Consider the following 18,530-nt stretch of genomic DNA (forward strand, 5'->3'; position numbering starts at 1 on the left):
CTGAGACACACAGAAAGCAGCGTTTCCCTTTCTCAACAGAACACGCTTGAGCCCCGGAAGCAAGTGGGTCTGTGCAGGAGGGTGGGGGCGGGATGGCACATGGGTGCAGGTGCCGCCTTAGCGTCTTCCCGCCCTCGGTCCCAGCTCGGGGTCTCTTCCAGGCTGGCTCAGAGGCTGCTGTCCGAGCAGCCTGCGTTTGTGTGCCAAGTCCTCACCGTGCCCTCCTCACTCGGCACTGACTGGCTGCCCATGGTGGGGGCCGAGCGGGGCTTTCTCCCCATTTGCAGAACAAGTAAACTGAGGCTCCAGCCCCTGCCCTCACTACCAGCGTCAGAGGCTCCCGGGGAGCAGACTGTGGCCACCCAACCAGGCTGGGAGCAGAAAAGAGGGATCTTTGGAGTGGCTGAGCATACAGCCTGGAGCCCTGGCAGCCCCGCTCATCCCAAACGCTGCCAGGTGCCGAGAACCCCGCGGGGAGCAGATGGCGGCCAACGCAGTGTTACAAAGCTTTCTGTAAATATTTTATTTTCCATATTTTAGAGTCAGAAAGAAGCGCTTGGTAATAAAAATAATAGAGAATTATTTTCTTCGAACCCGCTCTGCCCTGCGCCGGCCTCCCCGTGCCCGGGCCTGCGGCTGAGTGCGCGGCGTCAGAGGCCCCACGTCCATCTCACTATTTACAGATATGTTACAGGCCAGGACGGTCACAGAGGAAAGCCCAGCTCTCAGGTGGCCCCACGTGGTGAGGAGCCCCCATGCTCCTCCGCTGTTTCGGACAGAGGCTGAGGAGCCTGCTGCGTCCCATGGGGGCCTAGGCTGCGGCGGGCTCCACGGGTGGGCAGGAGTGGGCGGTGATGTCACTGTGCTTGTATGCCGCCTCGTCCAGGTCCAGCAGCCTCCGGTTGACCTCCAGTGTCATGCAGCCACGGTAGAATGCGGTGACTGGCGCTGAAGTCACCGGCACATCTGGGCCGCGGGGAGAGAACAAACACATCTTAGCAGACCCAGCCTGGGTCCCAGGGATCGCCGCGAGGCCGGCCCTGCCTGGTCCCCCACCCCCGGCAGCACTTGTGGCCAGCCCTGGGTTTCCTCTGAAAGGGCAGGATTTCCCTTTCTTCTCTAACTTCTGTCCCTGTTTGTTCGGCTGCAGACCCGGCAGACAAGTAGGAGGCATCCGCCAGCCTGGGCTCTGCAGACGCCGGCCCTCCCTTCCCCGCCGGGAGCACAGACAGTCCCATCGATTAAACGCGATCTTCTTCTTTGCCCGGTGAGTCATTCAGGCTGCAGGCCTCCTGGCTTGCTCTCATCCTCTTCAAAGCTCTGTTTATTAAAACTAAGTGGAGTCTGTGTCTGGCAGCCAAGACAGAAATCCTGCCTTTTTCTGCAAGTGAAAACCTGCGGGCAGCCAAGGACTAGCGGGCTCCCACGTGCCTTCCTGTTCACCCTCCCAGCTAATGGCAAGGACATCCCTGGTCCCAGCCTCTGTGCTGTGTAGCCCATGGGACACGGCGGGGCGCCCTGCTGGACGTGGGAGGGGCTGGCTGCTAACAGCTGTGGTGACAGCCGTGGGTCCCAACTGCAGCGTGGCCCGAGGTCTGCCCAGCCCTCTCCCCAGGGGCCGGTCTGATGGGTGTGGACAAACGCTCCCTGAAGATGTAGGTTCACGGGGTCTGACTCAGGCCAATGCCGGCCCCTGTACGTGTTTCTCAGCCTCAGCTGATGACCTGACCAGCACCGAGGCACCATAATGGCCACTAAAGACCCACCTGGACTTCCCCTTCCTCTTAAAACACACAACCAGGAATGCCAGCCTGTCCAGGTTCCATCTGGGGTGACCAAGCTGGGCATCCCTGGAGCCCTTCACCCGGGATGAGCAGGGCAGGGAGCACCTACCTGGCAGGCCGCCGGCAAAGGTGAGCACGGGGCTCCGCAGGTGCTTCTCGAGCACGGCCAGCCTCTCCTGCAGCTGCGCGGCGCTCACCTCGCTCTGGCCCCTGGTGCCGTCCACCTCCAGGGTGGCCTCACCCTCCCTCAGCGAGATGGTGACCATGTGCTCTTGACCATCGCAGACCTTGATCTCCATTAGGGCCAAGGCCACGTGCTCCACGGCCAGGACCACCAGCTGCAGGAGACCGAGATGTGGTCAGGGCCTGCCGGCCGCCCCCATGTAAGCCGTTAGGTCCAAGCTGGTCCTCACAGCTGCCGGCCACCCCCGCACCGCAGGCCTGTCTCCATCCATGGTTCCCTGAAGCCCTGGGTCCGGATGCTCGCTGACTGGATGACACCCCCACCCCACCTGGGGCTCAGCTTCTCTGCGCATAAAGCCAGGGGCCAGCCTGGGAGGCTGTGGGGGAGCAGGTGTGGCCCCCAGGTTGAGTGTGAGAGGGTCAACCCCAGCCCCAGGCACCAGGCACACACAGGACCGAGGCTGCACTTGACCAGGAACTGGTGTGTCCCTGACGGGGACCCAGGGACCAGCCCTGTGGTGGTGGACTCCCAGCCTGGTGGGCTCTCACGCTGGCACCGCAGCCCAGCTGCCCGCTCCCCAGCCCAGGGGTCAGCTGTTGCTACATAAGGGCGGCTGTTTATTCCAGATGCCAGGATTGCGTCTGGCCCTGGTGATGAGCATTTGCGTGAACCAAGCCTGTCACTGTTGCATCCAAGCAACCAGGAGGGCCCTGTGGCCCTGGGGTGGGCAGACTTGGAGAACAAGGGCCTCTCTGGTTTGACCCATGTCGTCCTCCTTAGCACAGGAGCGAGAGAATACAACCTGTTTCTGTCACCTCCTGATTGTTCTGTGGGGAAAACAGCATGACTCCCCCGGCCCAAGACAGCTGACTTATTGTGAGGACCGGGGGTGGGGGACCTCATCCAAGGGGCAGCTGCACTCAGCTCCACCCACTGTCCCTCAGGGAAAGACCTGTGGGGGGCACCAGCCGAGGTCACAGATCTGACTTTTCCAGGGAAATTGGAAAACTGAGTTTGTTGCTGAAATCATCTGACTTAAACATGAGAGACTAATTCAGTTTGCTGTGAGCCACCATCTGCCCAGCCGAACGGGAAAAGCTCCCACGCTGTGGGCCGAGTGTGGCTCGCAGGCACCGGACCCCCAGTCAGCCGTGTCCAAACAACCCCCACAGTTGGAAGGGTAGCCCGCACCAGGCTTGGCTCATTGGACCTCTGGTCAGAGGCTTTTGGGGCTCCCTGGGGATCCCACCCCAGGCCCCCTCCGTCCCCTGCCAGGGAGTGCGGCCCATGTGCCTGTGGGGCAAGCCGGTCAGGACACCCTGGGTGGCGGAGGCCCTACCTGCTTCTTGAGCTTCTTTGTGGAGTGATAGTCTACCAGGGCCACAGAGAGAGGCACGGCACGGAGGTCGGGGACCCAGAGTGCGAACAGCACCCCTGTGTCTGCGGCCGGGCGGATGTGAGCCACGACTTCTATTTCCCAGGTCGATTCTGTCCCGATGTCCAGAGGGGTCCGCACTGCGACGAAAGCGGTGTGTTATAGGGTGGGATGCAGTGGAGAGGCCACAGTGAGGTCGGAGCGGGGCCCTGAGAGAGGCAGTCCCGGCCGCGGTGGGAAGCTGCGCGGACGGCCCCGATCTGGGATGTGATGGAAAACTCGAGAGTCTGGTTCAGATCTTGGCCCAGAGCCCAGAGGCACCGGGGACCCCCAGGCTGTCTCTCCCTGGCCACACCAGTACCCTACTTGCAAATCCGCTCTAGGCGACCACCAGGTCACGCAGACCTGCCTGAGGGGATACGGGCTGTGCACCATGGGATGCAGGCCTGTCCCTGCCTTGCTCTGATGTCCTCTTGTTTCAGGAGCGCCTGGCAGCTCCTTCCTCAGAGCACGTACAGGTGCATGGCCTCGTGCCTCGAATCTCACCTGCAGCTTCTGAGCAGCAGGCTCAGCGTGAGTCAGGTGGGAACAGAGCTGTAGGGGTCTGGTTCTGACTGTGGGAGGCACGGCGGTCTGGGGTGTGCCTCCAGGAGCACAGCGTGGTCTGGGGTCTGAGCTGTCAGGAGCATGTGCCCGGTCTGGACTACCCAGGCGTGGGGAGCACAGGCGGTCCTGGGAGTCCTGAGCTGTAGAAGCCTGGCGGTCACGGGAGTCTGAGCTGTAGGGCTGCAGCGATCTGGGGTCTCAAGCATAAGCGTGCTTGGTTGGGGTCTGAGCTGTCATGGTAGCGGTCTAGGGTCCTGCGCTGGTAGGATCTGAATAGGGTCTCGCTGTCAGGATCACAGGTGGTCTGGGGTCCTAAGCTGTCAGAGGCCTTGGCAGTCTAGGTCTCTGCTGTCAGGAGCACAGCTGGTCTGGGGTCTCATTTAATCAGAACAGCGTGGTCTGGGGTCTGAGCTGTCAGGAGCATGTGCGGTCTGGTTCTGAGCTGTCAGGAGCACAGCGGTCTGGGGTCTGAGCTGTAGAGGCGTTCTGGGAGTCCTGAACTCAGAACTAGCAGTCTAGGTCTCATTGTCAGGATCACAAGCGGTCTAGGGGTCCTAAGCTGTCAGAGAACACAACGGTCAAGTCTCTTGCTGTCAGGAGCACAGCGGTCTGGGGTCTGCGCTGTCAGGATCACAGGCGGTCTGGGTCTGGCTGTAGGAAGCCTTGTAGCGGTCTGGGTCTAGCGTGAACACAGCGGTCTAGGTTGTGCGGTCTGGGGTCTGCGCTGTCAGTCTTTGCTCTGCTCCTGCCTCAGTGGGGTTTTCCACTCACGCGCTGCGTGTGTGCATGAACCCACGTGTGTCATATGTTAATGCATCTGAATGAAATCACGTGGCATCCGTAGCTCATACGAAAATTGCTTTAAAAGCGTATATTTATAGAAGGGCTGAATCCCTGTTACCCAGGAAGACACGCATGTCTCTCACGCTGAGCCCTCCGCGGACTAAGAAGCCAGAAGATAAAACCTCCACCCTGTTTTCAGTGTTTCCATCTCACCCAGAATTCCAAAGTCCTAACAAAGAAGCTGTTTTAGGAAAAAGGACCCCAAATCAATGTGTGTATGGATTTGTGATCGGGGGCCTCACACTGCGGGCCGAGTGGGGTCATAGTGAATTGTGCTGGCTTCCCTGTCTCTTTCCCACGGGGCTGTGTGCACCTCAAAGCCACATCGCCTGTCCTGCCTGTCGCTAGCTGGTACCCGCCATGTCAGTTCTCAACAACCATTTATGGCATTGAAACACAAAATCAGAAAAAGTAACAAAAATACAGCAACAGAAACAAAAAGTAACAAAAATTCTCCTGTTGGCTGGTCTTTCCATCACCTGTGAAAGGAAAGATGGTGGGGTGTCCTTTAAAATGGGAAGCTCCTGGGTGTGGTGGCTCCCGCCTGTAATCCCAGCCACTTTGGGGCTGGGGTGGTGGATATGCACTAAGGTCGGAGTTGAGGTTAGCCTGACCAACCATGGAGAAATCCCATCTCTACCAAAAATGCAAAATTAGCTGGGTGTGGTGGCACATCACCATGGCTCCAAACTACTGGGGGCTGGGGCCAGGAGAATGCAGAACCCAGGAGGCAGGGGTTGGTGGGTCTGGGGAGTGCCTTGAGATGGGTCTCATGCACTCCCAGCCTGGGCAACAAAGGCGAAACTCCATCTCAAAAAAAAAAAAAAAAAAGGAGCTCCCATCAGGAACCCGGGCAAAATTGGGCCATCAGGGGCTTCAGCAAGGGGCACTAGCCTCTGCTCTCACAGGAAACCATTTCGTGGAGGCTGCCTGAACTGGAGATCTGGCAGGCTAAGGCCAGGGGCTGGTGCTTGCAGAGTGAGCCAGAGCTGGTGCCGTTTTAGCAAGTCTCTTCTGTCTTTAAGGGTGCTGGTGCAGATTTAAACAGGGGCATGGACTCCTAATTGCTGGATAGACCAAAACTGAGGGCAAACTGGGCGGCCGGGCAGTCCCGCAAATGACCCCTGCTTGATGCCTGCATTAGGTTACTGAGAAATGGTGATATTAAGTGGAAAAAGGATTTAAGCATTTCATATGACATGATTTCCCATCCAAACGTTGTAATGATGCTCGTTTGTGGTGGCTCGGGGCCGAAGGAGATCGTGCACAGTGGCAGACGGGCTTTTCTCACAGATGCCTTTCCACAGGCGTGTGACTTGCAGCTGGGAGGCAGACACTGGATCTGAGGCTCAGGAGGTGGGGCAGGACCTCACACGCTCCAGCGTGGACCCCAGACTGGGGACCTGCTGGATTAGCAGGGGCTGGCGGCATGAGTCCCTGACTGGAGGCTGCCTCACATGCATGTGGGGGAGCCATGCCAGCAGCTCAGTGTTCCAGGAACAGGGTGGGGCTGCGGTGCCCCAGTGGGACCCATGTGGGGTGGGAATGTAGAGGCAGAGGCGAGATGACAGTAGGCTATCGCTGTAGCTCAGAGACCTTCACGGGGGCCGGCCAGCACCTTCCAGAACACCCTTAGGACTAGGCCAGCAGCTCACCCTGTCCCACTGCCACCGGTACAGTTCTGCTGTCTAGAGCAGCTTCATTTATGTTTTGACTCCTGTTGTAGATGTCTCACTGGGTTTGTCCGGTGGCCATGAGTGTTCTGCATGCTAAAGAGAGCTTCCATGTGCCTCTGGACAAGTCCTAAGGCTGGTGCAGTCTCAGGACTTTCCAGAGGACCCCTCACGGGGCTCCCAGGCCTCCCAGCACCGGCCTGGCAAGCATCTTCACGGCACATCTCTGTCATTTCTTCTTCACTGGCTGACTCTAGACAGGTGACCACAGCCACATCCTGAGGAGGGGCCTCTCGCACTCGCACCCCACCCATGCCACTGGGTTGAACCTCAGCTTGTCCTGGCCTGCCATCCTGAGGGCATCTGCTTGCTCCTCAATGATGTGCCTGAGGTTGCTTGCTTGTGGGCCAAGACACTGTAGTCCAGGCTTGGCAGGCAGAAACCTCCCGGGTAAAAGACCTCTCTCTGTCACGAGGAAGCACTGCATTTTAGGTGTTAAGCTTTCACTGTTTCTTGGATGGTGGTGTCTTCTCCGTTCAATGGTTTCCGCTCCTCATTTTGTGGGCGGGGTTTATCTGGGAGGCAGAAATCATAAGTGGCTTCCTGGGAACAAAGAGGCTATGCAGGGGTGCTTGGGCAGTGGGTGCCATGGCCATAGCAAGTGCAGACCCTACTGCAAAAGTGGGCCAATCCCACTGGCGGTGGTGATTTCACAGACGGTTTCCTCACTTTACAAAATGACCCATAGGCCTGTTTGCACTGGTGTGTAACCAGAGAATGCAGGTTGAATTTCCCAAAAGCTAGGAAAGAAAGGTTAAAGGAGCCCACATGCAGTTGAAGTTGGTAAATGGTTGTTGTGTCCAGCTCAAGTGGATTGCTGTGTTGAAGCCATGGCTGGTGGTAGAGGGCAAAACCTTATGTGTGAAACAAGGAGGGGCAAGCCAGGCAAAGTCCCAGCACCAGGCAGTCCGTGGGCCTGGGAAGCAGGTGCCCCTCCTGCTTACTGAAGGGCTACAGCTTCAGCACAGCTGCTGACCTCCAGCACCTGGCCTTGAACATGTGTGCCCTTCTCCTGTCTGGTGTGGAAGTGGAAACACCCAGGATGAAGGCTTTAGATGTGGTCGTGGGGCTGGAACAGGTGGGGCACAGGCGTGTGCTGTGCTGAAGGGGAGAGAAGGCGGGACCTGGAGAAAGGGCCCACACTGGCCGCCCCACCATGGCTGTTCTTCCCTTATGAGACTCATGGCAGAGTTACAAAACCCAAAATGTTCTTGGAAATTGTCCAAAAAAGTTTGTTGTTCGGTTAGGGAATAATTTCATTGTGTCTTCTCCATTGAAAAATAGACAACATTATTATCAATTCAGATGAAAACTTAGACGGGTCTCATAAAAAGAGATGGTAAAATTAATGACACAGCTGTACCATGACTTTGTCAAATTCTAGGAAACTTTTCCTTCCTCTAGGTCCTCCCCACACCTGGTTAATCGTAAACCTTGGGGCAGAGTGTTGGCCCCAGGCCTTCCTGACACCAGTCCTGGGATCCCAGCACACAGCGCGTCTGCACAGGCACAGTGGTAAACACAGGGCAGGGCGTGACTGAGCCTTCCTGACACATTCCAGGATCCATGCAGGGACGGTGTGCACAGAAAAACACAGGGCAGAGGCTGTGACTGAGTCTTTACTGACACCGTTCCCGGGATCCCAGCACAGGCGTCTACGCAGGTTGATGGTAAACAGGGCAGGGGCGATCTTCCTGGCCGCGTTCCGGGATCCCAGCAGGCGTCACGGGGACGGTGGTGCACCGGGCGGAAGTGACTGAGTCTTCCTGACGTTCCAGGGATCCAGCACGCTGGTAGCGTCACAGGGACAGTGGTAAGCACAGGCGGCGTGACTGAGTCTTCCCTGGCCGTTCCGGGATCCCACGCCTGCGGCCGTTCACACACAAGTTGATGGTAAACACAGGGCAGGGCGTGACTGAGTCTTCCTGACACGTTCCGGGATGCGCACCGGCAATGCACGGGGACAGTGGTAAACCCAGGGCAGAGGCGTGGCTGGTCTTTACGACACCGTTCAGGATCCCGGCAGGCGTCACGCAGAGCACAGGTACGGTACTCACAGGCTGCACGAGGTCCTTCTCATGGAAGGGAATGCCTCTCACGATTTGAGAGTTCCAGACTGGTCACCAAAACCGGTTGGAACAAGTCCCGACGCGATTTTCATGACAAGCGTCCTGGCCCGACCTTGATGGGCGACCCGTTCGCCAGCTCCTCAACAGAGATCTGAAGAGAGGCAGCGCCATGAGAAGAGGTGGGAGTGCACGTTCTGAAGGGCTCCCAACTGCAGAAAAACCACACTCATCCTCTCCTGAGCCAAGAGGGACCCGACCTCGGGGAGACCACCTGATCCTCACCTGGGCCAAGAGGGACCCGACCTCAGAAAGTCCGTGCTCATTACCTGGGCCAGGAGGGCCCTCGATGCATCAGTGTGGTCACCAGAAACTTTCCTCACAGGAAACCTGTAAGTCTAACACTAGATACACTATATTCCTAAGCTTCAGAAGAATATCCTTGTTCCTGTGTGAAAACGCCTTTCAGGTATTTGGGTTTGAACTGAGTCACAAAAACACGGTGCCACTTCGGGTCAGCTGGGTTTGGGGAGCAGCTAGAGAGGGTCCTCACGAGGTACCCCTGCCGGGGAAGGGCCCGTCTTGCTGGGGCGCGGCGGCCACTGTGAGTCACTGGGCAGGTCTACGCAATACCGCTCCCCACAGCGACCTCGCCTCCGGCCACCTGCCCTGGCCCCTCACCCCGTGGCTCCATCCCTGAAACTGCTTCCCCTCCGTTTGCTTTCTGTAGCTTTGCTGAGAACAGCCTTCTGCTCTTGGAGATGCTGTTCCTTTAAGAGGCTGGGAAAATGGAGCGAGGCCTTACTCTGCAGCATGGAAATACGAGCAAAGTCTACAATGTTTCATCTGCGGGGCCAAGGTGAATTTTCCACTTCATCTTCACTTCTGAAGGACATGACGTGCTTTCTTCCCAGCTTTTACTTCTGAAAGCCCCGTGTGGTGAGGGAGGCCCAGCGCTGTGGGCGGGAGCCTGGTTGGTTACAGACCCTCTCACTCCACGGATGGGGGTGTGGGGTGGGCGCGTCTTACCGCTGCCCACAGCTGCCCAAGTGCAGGTCTGACCAGGACCCCTCAGGTGGCCCATGGGGCTGGGGTCCAGGTGGTCAGGACGTTTCTGGCAAGGGGCAGCCCCGGTGAGGTCACCTGGACCCCTGGCATGCATGACTGCACTGACCAGCAGGCCCTGGGAGCCAGAGTTCAGGGACGGCAGCGTCCACACCGTCCTACGGGGAAAGGTGGGTGGGTGGCGCCTGGCCTGTCCACGGCCAGGGAGACACGTATGGCAGGAGCGGTACCTGTGGTGCAGGTTCAGTGGTGGCTTCCTCCCCTGGTGGGGCACCCTGCGTGCAGCATCAAGCAGCCCTGGCCTTTGTTCCCCGCCCCGCTCAGGATACACAGTACGGCCTCCAGACACAGCCCAGGGTCCCCGGGGCTGAGAACCACAGGTTCTCACCTGAGCCAAGAGCGACCTGAACTCCGGGAGACCAAACTCACTTGAGGCCCCCTTCTGAGGGAGCCAGGCTTCTACGTGATGAAATAGCAGAGAGGCCTAGAGCACTGCAGCGAGCCCCCACAGCATGAACTGAACAGGGCAGGGGTCCCTGTCCCCAGAGCATGAACTGAACGGGGCAGGGGTCCCTATCCTGCCCGCATGCAGCAGGTATAGGCCCCAGAGCTCATCTCCACGGTTGCACAAGCGAGTAACAGCCGGGTCAGGCTCAGGGACAACCCCGTGCGGCCCGGAAGGGGCGGCTGCCGCACACTCACCGTCTGCCACATGCCGTGGTTGATGACCGGGCCGCTGCTGGTGACGCGGCCGACGCCATTGTAGCGCAGCTGCAGCTCCAGCCGGCCGGCTCGCAGGGCCAGCACGATCCAGGTGCTGTCCTGGTGGCCTCCAGCGAAGAGGAGGATGCCCTCGGGGTCAAAGGTCCGGAAGTCAAACTCAGCTACGAGCCTGGGCACCCACAGGAGAAATGAGTCAGCGCCGGGTGTACGGCCAAGCCCGGGCCCGGGCCCCGTGCAGCCAGCACCTTGGCCGTGCTAAGCTGTGCTGCCTTCTGTGGACGCCTCCTCACCTGGTGGGCTGCAGCCTCTTGAAGCGCAGTCGGATCACGGGGGTCCCACTGAACATCCGGCCCAGGTACAAGGACTTCACGCTCTTGGCCATGCTGAAGGGCACGCACGGCAAGATGTCCTGCCACAGACAGGGACCACGCCGGTCGGGGACGCGACCTCCACTCCAGCTCCCCTGAGCCCCAGGCCCCCGCCGTGCAGCGCGTCCACTGTCCCTCCCATGCCTCGGGAGTGTGGCCGCCCCACCTCCAGCTGCCCAGGCCCCAGAGGCTGTCACACCTGCCCCACCACCGGGGCTCCCAGGTGAAGGACGGGCTCGCACCAGCTGCTTCCCACAGGGCTTCTCGGGGGTCCCGTCACCTCCTTCCCTGCCCATTTCCCTTGACTCCTTATTTTTAAATTATGAAATATGTCAAGCATACAAAAAGTACAGAGAATCATAAAAAAGTATACACTGTTATGAAATAAATATGGACGCCTTGAAGATGGCTGTCCCGGAAAGTTCCCTGCTCTGGGCTGTGGTTCGTTCCTCCATGCTGCCCTACGGGGGACAGAACCAAGGCCGGTGCGAGCTGGTGTCCCTGGAAACAGGGGCTGGGGCTGGGGCTGAGCCGGCCTGCTCCGCCCCCCGTGGGCAGCCAGGGTGAGCTGGACGCCTGGCAGGGGCCCGACGCCCTCTGCACGAGTACACGAGACAGTGAGGCAGAGAACCTCAAGGCGAGGGCTGGCTGGGAGCCCCGAACGTCGCAGCCCAGACCCAAGAGCCCCACAGCCGCGTCCCAGGTCTGTGACTCTGAGAAGCTGTCCTGGTGGCTGTTTCACCTGTGGAATCCCGTGGTTTTGCTTTTTAAATAAATGCTCACTTTCGCCAACTCCCGAGGCACAGGCCCAGGGTGAACAGGAAACACGAGAGCCACCCTGCCGGGAAGCGTCCCCATGTGGGTACCACATCCCCCCGGTGTGACAGGTCGGTCAGGCTGGCTCCCTGGCATGCGGCAGTGGGGACCGTGCCCCGTGGGTGTCACACAGGTCCACACTAGGCTGGTCCACTGTGAGTTGGGAGTTGCCATAGAGACTTTTTATAAATATAGAGACTTTATAAATATAGAGACTTTATAAATATAGAGACTTTATAAATAAATATAGAGACTTTATAAATAAATATAGAGACTTTATAAATAAATATAGAGACTTTATAAATATAGAGACTTTATAAATACAAACAAACGTCCTCCAGGGAGCAGAAGCGTTTCTCATCCCAACCTCCACGTGGCCTGGAGACCCCAACTCCGCAGCCAAAGCCAGGTCTTCGCGGAAGCGTTTCTCCCGAAAGCCCCCACCGGCGAGGGCCCCCAGAACCACCGTGAGAGGCCCGCGGGGCCAGGGGCTGCCTACCTCACAGGTGTCCATGTCCTGGGACAGCTTGAGGCCCCCGCGCCCATCACAGTGGCAGGTGTAGCTGCCCGGGGAGTTCACGCAGACCTGCTCACAGCGGCCCTGCAGACACTCATCCACATCTGCCAGCCAGAGGGAAGTGGCGGTGAGCGGGGGAGGCCTCTACACTGTACGGGGCAGGATCACACCACAACTGCTCAAACCACACACAAGGTGCACTCGGGGAATTACGTGCAGATTCTAACGGGTGCAGCCTGGGGTTTGTAGGCCCCCATTGGAAAGCTAGGATTGCACCCTCGGCCTGCTCCTGCCAGGCTCGCTCTTGAAGGGAGCGAAAGTGCTACAGGTGTTCCAGGGGGACGCTCCCAACGGGCCAGACCCACTCCCGCCGCCAGGCTGGTGTGGACGGCAGGTCTAGGAAGAACAAGGCCCGGGCTGTGCAGTGAGGTGTCCCCGGGAGCACAGAGGCGCTGACAGCTGTGGTGCGAGATGGAGGTCAGTGCAGGCAGCCTGGGCCTCCCCACCCTCTCTGTCTGCCTACTCAGCCCCTGTTCCCATCACTGGGGGCATGGCCCCTCTTGGAGGCTCTGCAGCCAACAGGTCCCCCCATGGCGGCTGAAAAGAGAGAACAGTAGAGGGAGGCTTGCTGCTCCCCATACCTTTGGGGAGAGGCCCCATCTACGCAGGTGGAGAAGGGTACGCACGTGTGTACATGCGGTGTATATGCATGTGCACGGTACGTTCGTGTGCACAAGGGGCATGGGTGTGTGCTCACGTGTGTGGGGGCATGGTGGTAGAAGAGGCCATTACCAGGCTGACAGAAACAGGGAGAAAGAGACTTTCTTTCACCAGAAGCGCCCAGTTGTTAGCAACTGCCCTGGCTCAGGCAGTGACCGGCACCCGTGTCTGGGCCCGGTGAGGTCACCTGGACCCCTGGCATGCATGACTGCACTGACCAGCAGGCCCTGGGAGCCAGAGTTCAGGGATGGCAGCGTCCACACCGTCCTACGGGGAAAGGTGGGTGGGTGGCGCCCAGAGGAGGAGGAGAGAACCCGAGGGTGACCGCGTGGCGTGGGTACCTCGGCAGGCCTTCTCCTGGGAGCTGTATGCAAAGCCCTTGTCACAGAGGCAGGAGTAGGAGCCGGGCAGGTTCTTGCAGCGTGCCTCCCCGCAGGCCTCCGAGTCTGCACACTCGTCTATGTCTGCAAGCAAGACCGGCCAACCTCAGCATGGCAGCATCTCAGACGGGGCCAGGGCAGGTGGCTGCAGGGGCTGGCCAGGGCACCACCCGGACATCACACCCAGGCTCTGTGGGGCCAACGCGCCCTGGCCCCAATTCCCTCCCCTCCTCCCCTGACCGGGCAGCTCCCGGGGTGTTGGGGGCATGCTTCTGATCAAGGCCCGGCTGGGAAGGCTGATTTCAGCCCAGCAGATGGAGAGCTGGGAAGGGCCTTGCTTGGTCCAGGGGTGGGGGGCGGTGGTGCACGCTGTGCTGTTCCATTTAAATGATGGTGCCACAGGATACAGGGCAGTAAAAAGCAACCCCACCAGGGGCATTTGAAACCAAAACCCCCAAAGAGAAGCATTTATAGGTTTCAATCAATTTTCACCACCGGGTTAAGCCACAATCCTAAGACTTGAACATCTATGTGGGACAGACACTGTTTATGGCCAAGCGCCCTGGGGTACAAGGGGCAACCCTGAAATGAAGACCTTTAGTCACCAGAGGAGAGCAAGGACAGGGGCATGGAGAAAGAGGAGGGGGGGAAGAGGAGGGGGAGGAGGAGGGGGAGAAGCAGAGAGGAAGAGGAGAAGGCGAGGGAGGGGTAGGGGGAGGAGGGGAGGAGGTGGGGGAGGGGTTGGGAGTGGTGGGGGAGGAAGAGGGGGAATAAGGATGGGGGAGGAGGGGGAGGATGGGAGGAGGGGGAGGAGGCAGGGGAAAAAGAGGGGGAATGAGGAGGAAGAGGGAAGGAGAAGGAGGAAGAGGGGGAGGAAGAGGGGGACCAGGGGGAGGAGGAGAAGAAAGAGGAGGAGGAAGATGGGGAGGAGGAGGAGAGGATAGGATGCCTCTGCCACTGTGGGCAGTAACTGTGAGCCCAGACTTTGCTGGGAGTGCCCGACTGGTGCAGGGACCCATGTGAGGTGCTTTAGACGTCATCTCTCAGGATTGACCGTGTCTTCACCTCTCTTTAAACCTGGGGTGCTGCTGTCTTCCAGGTCAGGGATAGAGCAGTGATGGGAGGGGCTCTGTCCTCCAGGCAAGAGGAGGAGGAGCTGAACGGCGAAATGGGTTTATGTGTTAAGATGGGAATCACGTCATCTGCACACAGGACTAACTCCTGGGTGGTCAGGGAAGGGAACCATCAAAGTGGACACAAATAGCAGCTGCCTTTTGAAATCGGGGGACAGCGTGTGGCCCCTCCTGTCTGGTCAGATTCACTCTCCAGCTCCTGGGCCTGTTTCTCCCTGAGCAACTGTCTGTCCCGTCCACGCAGTCCGGTGTCCTGGACAGCCAGCAGCAGCAGTAAGAACGATGCCAGAAATTCTCAGGGACACGCCTGGGCATGTCCAGATCCAAGGCGGCAGGGAGGAGGAAGGTGCTCCCCCTGCGAAGCCCCAGTGGCAGGAGCAGCACCCAGGACAGCATCGGGGGTGCGCACATTCACAGTTACTTTCTGGGGTGTCCCGGGGCTCCCCAGCTCTGGCCCTGGGCCGAGGGAACCCCAGACTGAAACACGAAGGGAAATGGGGAGGGCAGGGCTGTATTTAGGGAACAGACAGAGGGAGACAAACAACAGGGTGCTTCTGGGGACGCTGGGGAGAGTGGACGGCAGCGGGGACCCTAGCCTGGAACTCTGACCCACAAGCTCACTGCACAACAGCCTGGAGCACTCCCAGGCTCTGCAAGGCTCTGGGGACAGGACGAGGCCCTGCAGCCAGCAGTGTGGCCTCTGAGTTCTGGCCCTCAGATGCCGGGTGAGTCATCCTGATGTGGTGCCGAGTAGCTCCCTGTGCTGCGGCTCGCCTGGGCTTGTGCAGTCTCTGCAGGATGCCCCATCCCGTCCAGAACCACAGGAACCCAGCCAGCAGCAGCCTCTTGCAGAAGCGCAGATGTGACCAAAAATAGAAGGTGGGGAGAGGAGAGAGGCCTCACCCCAGGGCCTTACCTTGGCAGGTCCTGCCGTCAGAGGAGAGCTGGAAGCCGCTGTGGCAGGCACAGTGGAAGCTGCCCGGCTTGTTGTGGCAGATCTGGAGGCAGCCCCCGTTCTCCTGGCTGCATTCATTGACATCTGGGAACAAGCACAGGCCTGAAGGGGAGCCCAAGGGTGCAGAGTCCCCGTCTAGGGCAGGGAGAGATCCCAGAGGTGCACAGCCCAGCCCTGGAGCAGGGAGGGAGCCCAGGGGTGCACAGCCCCCATCTAGAGCAGGGAGGGTCCCCAGGGCTCGGACCTCACACCCCCCTCTCAGCAGCCCCAGCGTTTCAGGGTCCCTGGTCATGGCCTTGCTTGTGGAGGTGATGATGGGAGGGCTGTGGTCTCAGCCCAGGGAGCTGCTGGCAGTCACCGGGGGATCCCCTGCTGTGGTCTCAGCCCAGGGAGCTGCTGGCAGTCACCGGGGGATCCCCTGCTGTGGTCTCAGCCCGGGGAGCTGCTGGCAGTCACAGCCACAGGGCTCAGCTCCCTGGATGCCCACGTGCTTGCAGGAAGAGGCTGCAGGCCAGGAGTGACCTCTGGGTGCCTGAGGACAGACAAGGCCAGGCCAGAGCTGGCCACTCCTGAGTGAAGCTCTCCCAGGTCACCTCTGGGGTGGGACCTGCCAAAGGGGACAGGCTGGCCTGCTGGACTCTCCACTATGGGTCTCCACCAGGCCCTGGAGCTATTCTTCCTCCAGGGTCTTCACTGATACCACAGGTCTGCACTCAAGGACGGTCAGAGGTGAAATTTCTCCCCCGCCTTTCAGTCGTGGGCGCTGAGGCACCACCTGGCGTTTCCTTTCATTCCAGCCCTGCTCCCAGAAAGGAGACCGCAGCTCCTCCCAGTTCTGGGGCTCCAGGATACCTCAGGGCTGCAGCCGCCTTGGGGCTGTCAGAGAGTAGCCTAAGGATGGCTGTGCCCGGAGTGGGAGTGAGGAGTGGGGATCAGGACAGGGTTGGAGAGGGAGGGAGACCCTGCCTTTGTCTTCAGCCTCACGTGGCTGTGGGGGTCTTACCTCTGTCACAGAGCCGGCCCCCCCAGCCGGCTTTACACAGGCAGAAGAAGTTGCCCATGAGGTCTTGGCAGGCTTGGGTCCCCTTCTTATCACAGGGGTTGGGCGTGCACTGGTCAGGCAGGTCTGATTGGGGACACAAAGTGGAAAATCATGCTCAGCTGCCCCCCCTGTCCCCGACGCAGCTGGGAGTGGGGCAGCCATGGTGCCTCGGGTCCAGCCCGGAGGAGCTCTGAGAGGCGGAGGCTGAGGCGGGTCCCGGGCACCCGAGCCCCCTGTGCTGGCCCAGGGCTGACAGAACAGGCTAGCGGGCTGGGGCCGGCTCCAGGAAAACTCAGATCAGCTGGCAGGGAGTGCCGGCAGGCCCGACGGGCGAGGTGGGAAGGGCCGAGGGCAAAGGAGCAGGAACCGCCTGGCGCGAGGCCCAGGAGCTCGGACCTCCCGGGGAGCAGGCAAACAGAACCCCCAGCTGACCTGGGGCCCTTCCAGGTGGACTCAAAACACTGCCATCCGTGGCCAGCCCCAGCCCATTTCTGGTGAACTCTCCTGGCCGGGCATGGCGGACAGGACCCCGAGCCCAGGCTGCACTGCCGGAGGGGTCCTCCAGGAAGCCCCCTCTTTCTTCTTAGCCGCCCCCCTCCACGTGTCTTGACGGCTTTAGGCCAGATGTGTGCTGCCCTCTCTCAGGGCGATCACCTGGGCTGAGCTCCTGCAGGGCGAGAGGGCAGGGGGGTGGGTGGGGGCCTGAGGGCGGGAACCCGTCCCAGTGCAGCTGCTTCCCAAGGAGTCCCCGTACCGGGAGCTGCTCACAAACACTTCCAGGACACAGACCGAACCCACGTCCCAGAGGCAGGCAGGGAAGCCCCCGAGAGCGCGGTTACGCAAGCCTGAGCCCCAGGAAGTTGGCAGGAAGAACTACAATTACGCCCGGAGCTCAAAGAACCCTTTCACGGCCGCGGGCCGAGCAGCAGCAGCTCAGGGCTGGGCGTGGCAGTGCTCAGGGACGCGGTCCACGCTCGGCTCCGCCCCATACGAGGACTCAGCCACCCTCAGCTTAGCCACACACGGCTCCGTGGGGAACCCTGGGTAGGGCCCCCGCTGGCTGAGAGAGGGCTCCTGTCCATTGATTCCACACAAGTTCAATAAGGACCAGTCCCTGGGAAAAGCGCAGGCCGGGCCAGCAGGGCCCAAGAGCACTCGGCCAGCGCCATCCTGAGGGGGTCAGCTCTGGTGGGGGCACATCGAGTCTTCAACGGATGGGATCTCACTGCCAGCGTGTCGCTTCTGTTCCTGAGGCTCCCAAGGTGACGCTTCCCACCAGGTCCGTGGAACGTGGCGTTTCCAACAGAGGGTCCGGGCTCGGCTGTCAGTGCAGGAGCTGCTTCCCTCCCACCTGCACTGGTTGGTGCCTGGTGCCAGGGTGAGCGGCAGGCGGGTCTGTGGTTCACGAAGCTGCGTTCCTCCAGCTCATCCAGTCACTGCCTGTGGCCAGCACAGACACAGCCCCTGTCCTCCCAGGCGGGTCCAGGCACCGAGCTCACCAGAAGCCCGGACACAAGTCCCAGACTTCTTGGGAAAGCTGCCCAACCACACTGGCTTCTTCCTGCGATGCTTCGCCGCATGCCTCAGTTTCCTCCGCACACCTCACAGTGTTTCCTCCGTATGCCCCAGTTTCCTCCTCATGCCTCAGTTTCCTCCGTACACCCCACAGTTTCTTCCTCATGCCTCAGTTTCCTCCGTACACCCCAGTTTCCTCCATATGCCTCAGTTTCCTCCGTACACCCCACAGTTTCCTCCATATGCCTCATAGCGTTTCCTCCATATGCCTCAGTTTCCTCTGTACGCCTCAGTTTCCTCCATACACCTGTTTCCTCCATACGCCTCAGTTTCCTCCATAGTCTCAGTTTCCTCCATACGCCTCAGTTTCCTCCATACACCTGTTTCCTCCATCGCCTCAGTTTCCTCCATACACCTGTGTTTCCTCCATGCCTCAGTTTCCTCCACTCGCCTCAGTTTTCCTTATGCGCCTCACAGTTTCCTCCATTGCACCTCAGTTTCCTCATATGCATAGGTTCCTCCATCGCCTCAGTTTCCTCCATAGCCTCGGGTTTCACCGCCATCGCCTCAGTTTCCTCGCCACCTCGCAGTTTCCCCTCCATCTGCCCCAGTTTCCTCCATACGCCTCCAGTTTGCTTTGCTGGTGACGAGAACACTTGCAGGTGGCGGACGGGCACCGCGTCTCAGAGAGTATTCCTAAAGGCC

The 18,530-nt window shown here is 59.8% G+C and overlaps 1 protein-coding gene across 1 annotated transcript in view; it reads right to left on the bottom strand.

Moving 5' to 3' along the window:
- Positions 1-499: 499 nt before the first annotated feature.
- GAS6 (growth arrest specific 6) overlaps positions 500-18,530 on the bottom strand; it is a 41,261-nt gene continuing 23,230 nt past the window's right edge. Inside the window, exons 5-15 of the mRNA XM_031655700.1 lie at positions 16,272-16,394; positions 15,230-15,352; positions 13,142-13,264; positions 12,063-12,184; positions 10,670-10,788; positions 10,359-10,548; positions 8,686-8,745; positions 6,882-6,930; positions 3,308-3,483; positions 1,894-2,122; positions 500-966 (exon numbers count right to left, since the gene is read on the bottom strand). Coding sequence (XP_031511560.1) covers positions 812-966; positions 1,894-2,122; positions 3,308-3,483; positions 6,882-6,930; positions 8,686-8,745; positions 10,359-10,548; positions 10,670-10,788; positions 12,063-12,184; positions 13,142-13,264; positions 15,230-15,352; positions 16,272-16,394 — 1,469 coding nt within the window. The 3' untranslated portion in view covers positions 500-811. The remainder of the gene's footprint in view (positions 967-1,893; positions 2,123-3,307; positions 3,484-6,881; positions 6,931-8,685; positions 8,746-10,358; positions 10,549-10,669; positions 10,789-12,062; positions 12,185-13,141; positions 13,265-15,229; positions 15,353-16,271; positions 16,395-18,530) is intronic.

Source organism: Papio anubis, chromosome 15 (assembly GCF_008728515.1).
Source record: "Papio anubis isolate 15944 chromosome 15, Panubis1.0, whole genome shotgun sequence".
Lineage (NCBI taxonomy): Eukaryota > Metazoa > Chordata > Mammalia > Primates > Cercopithecidae > Papio > Papio anubis.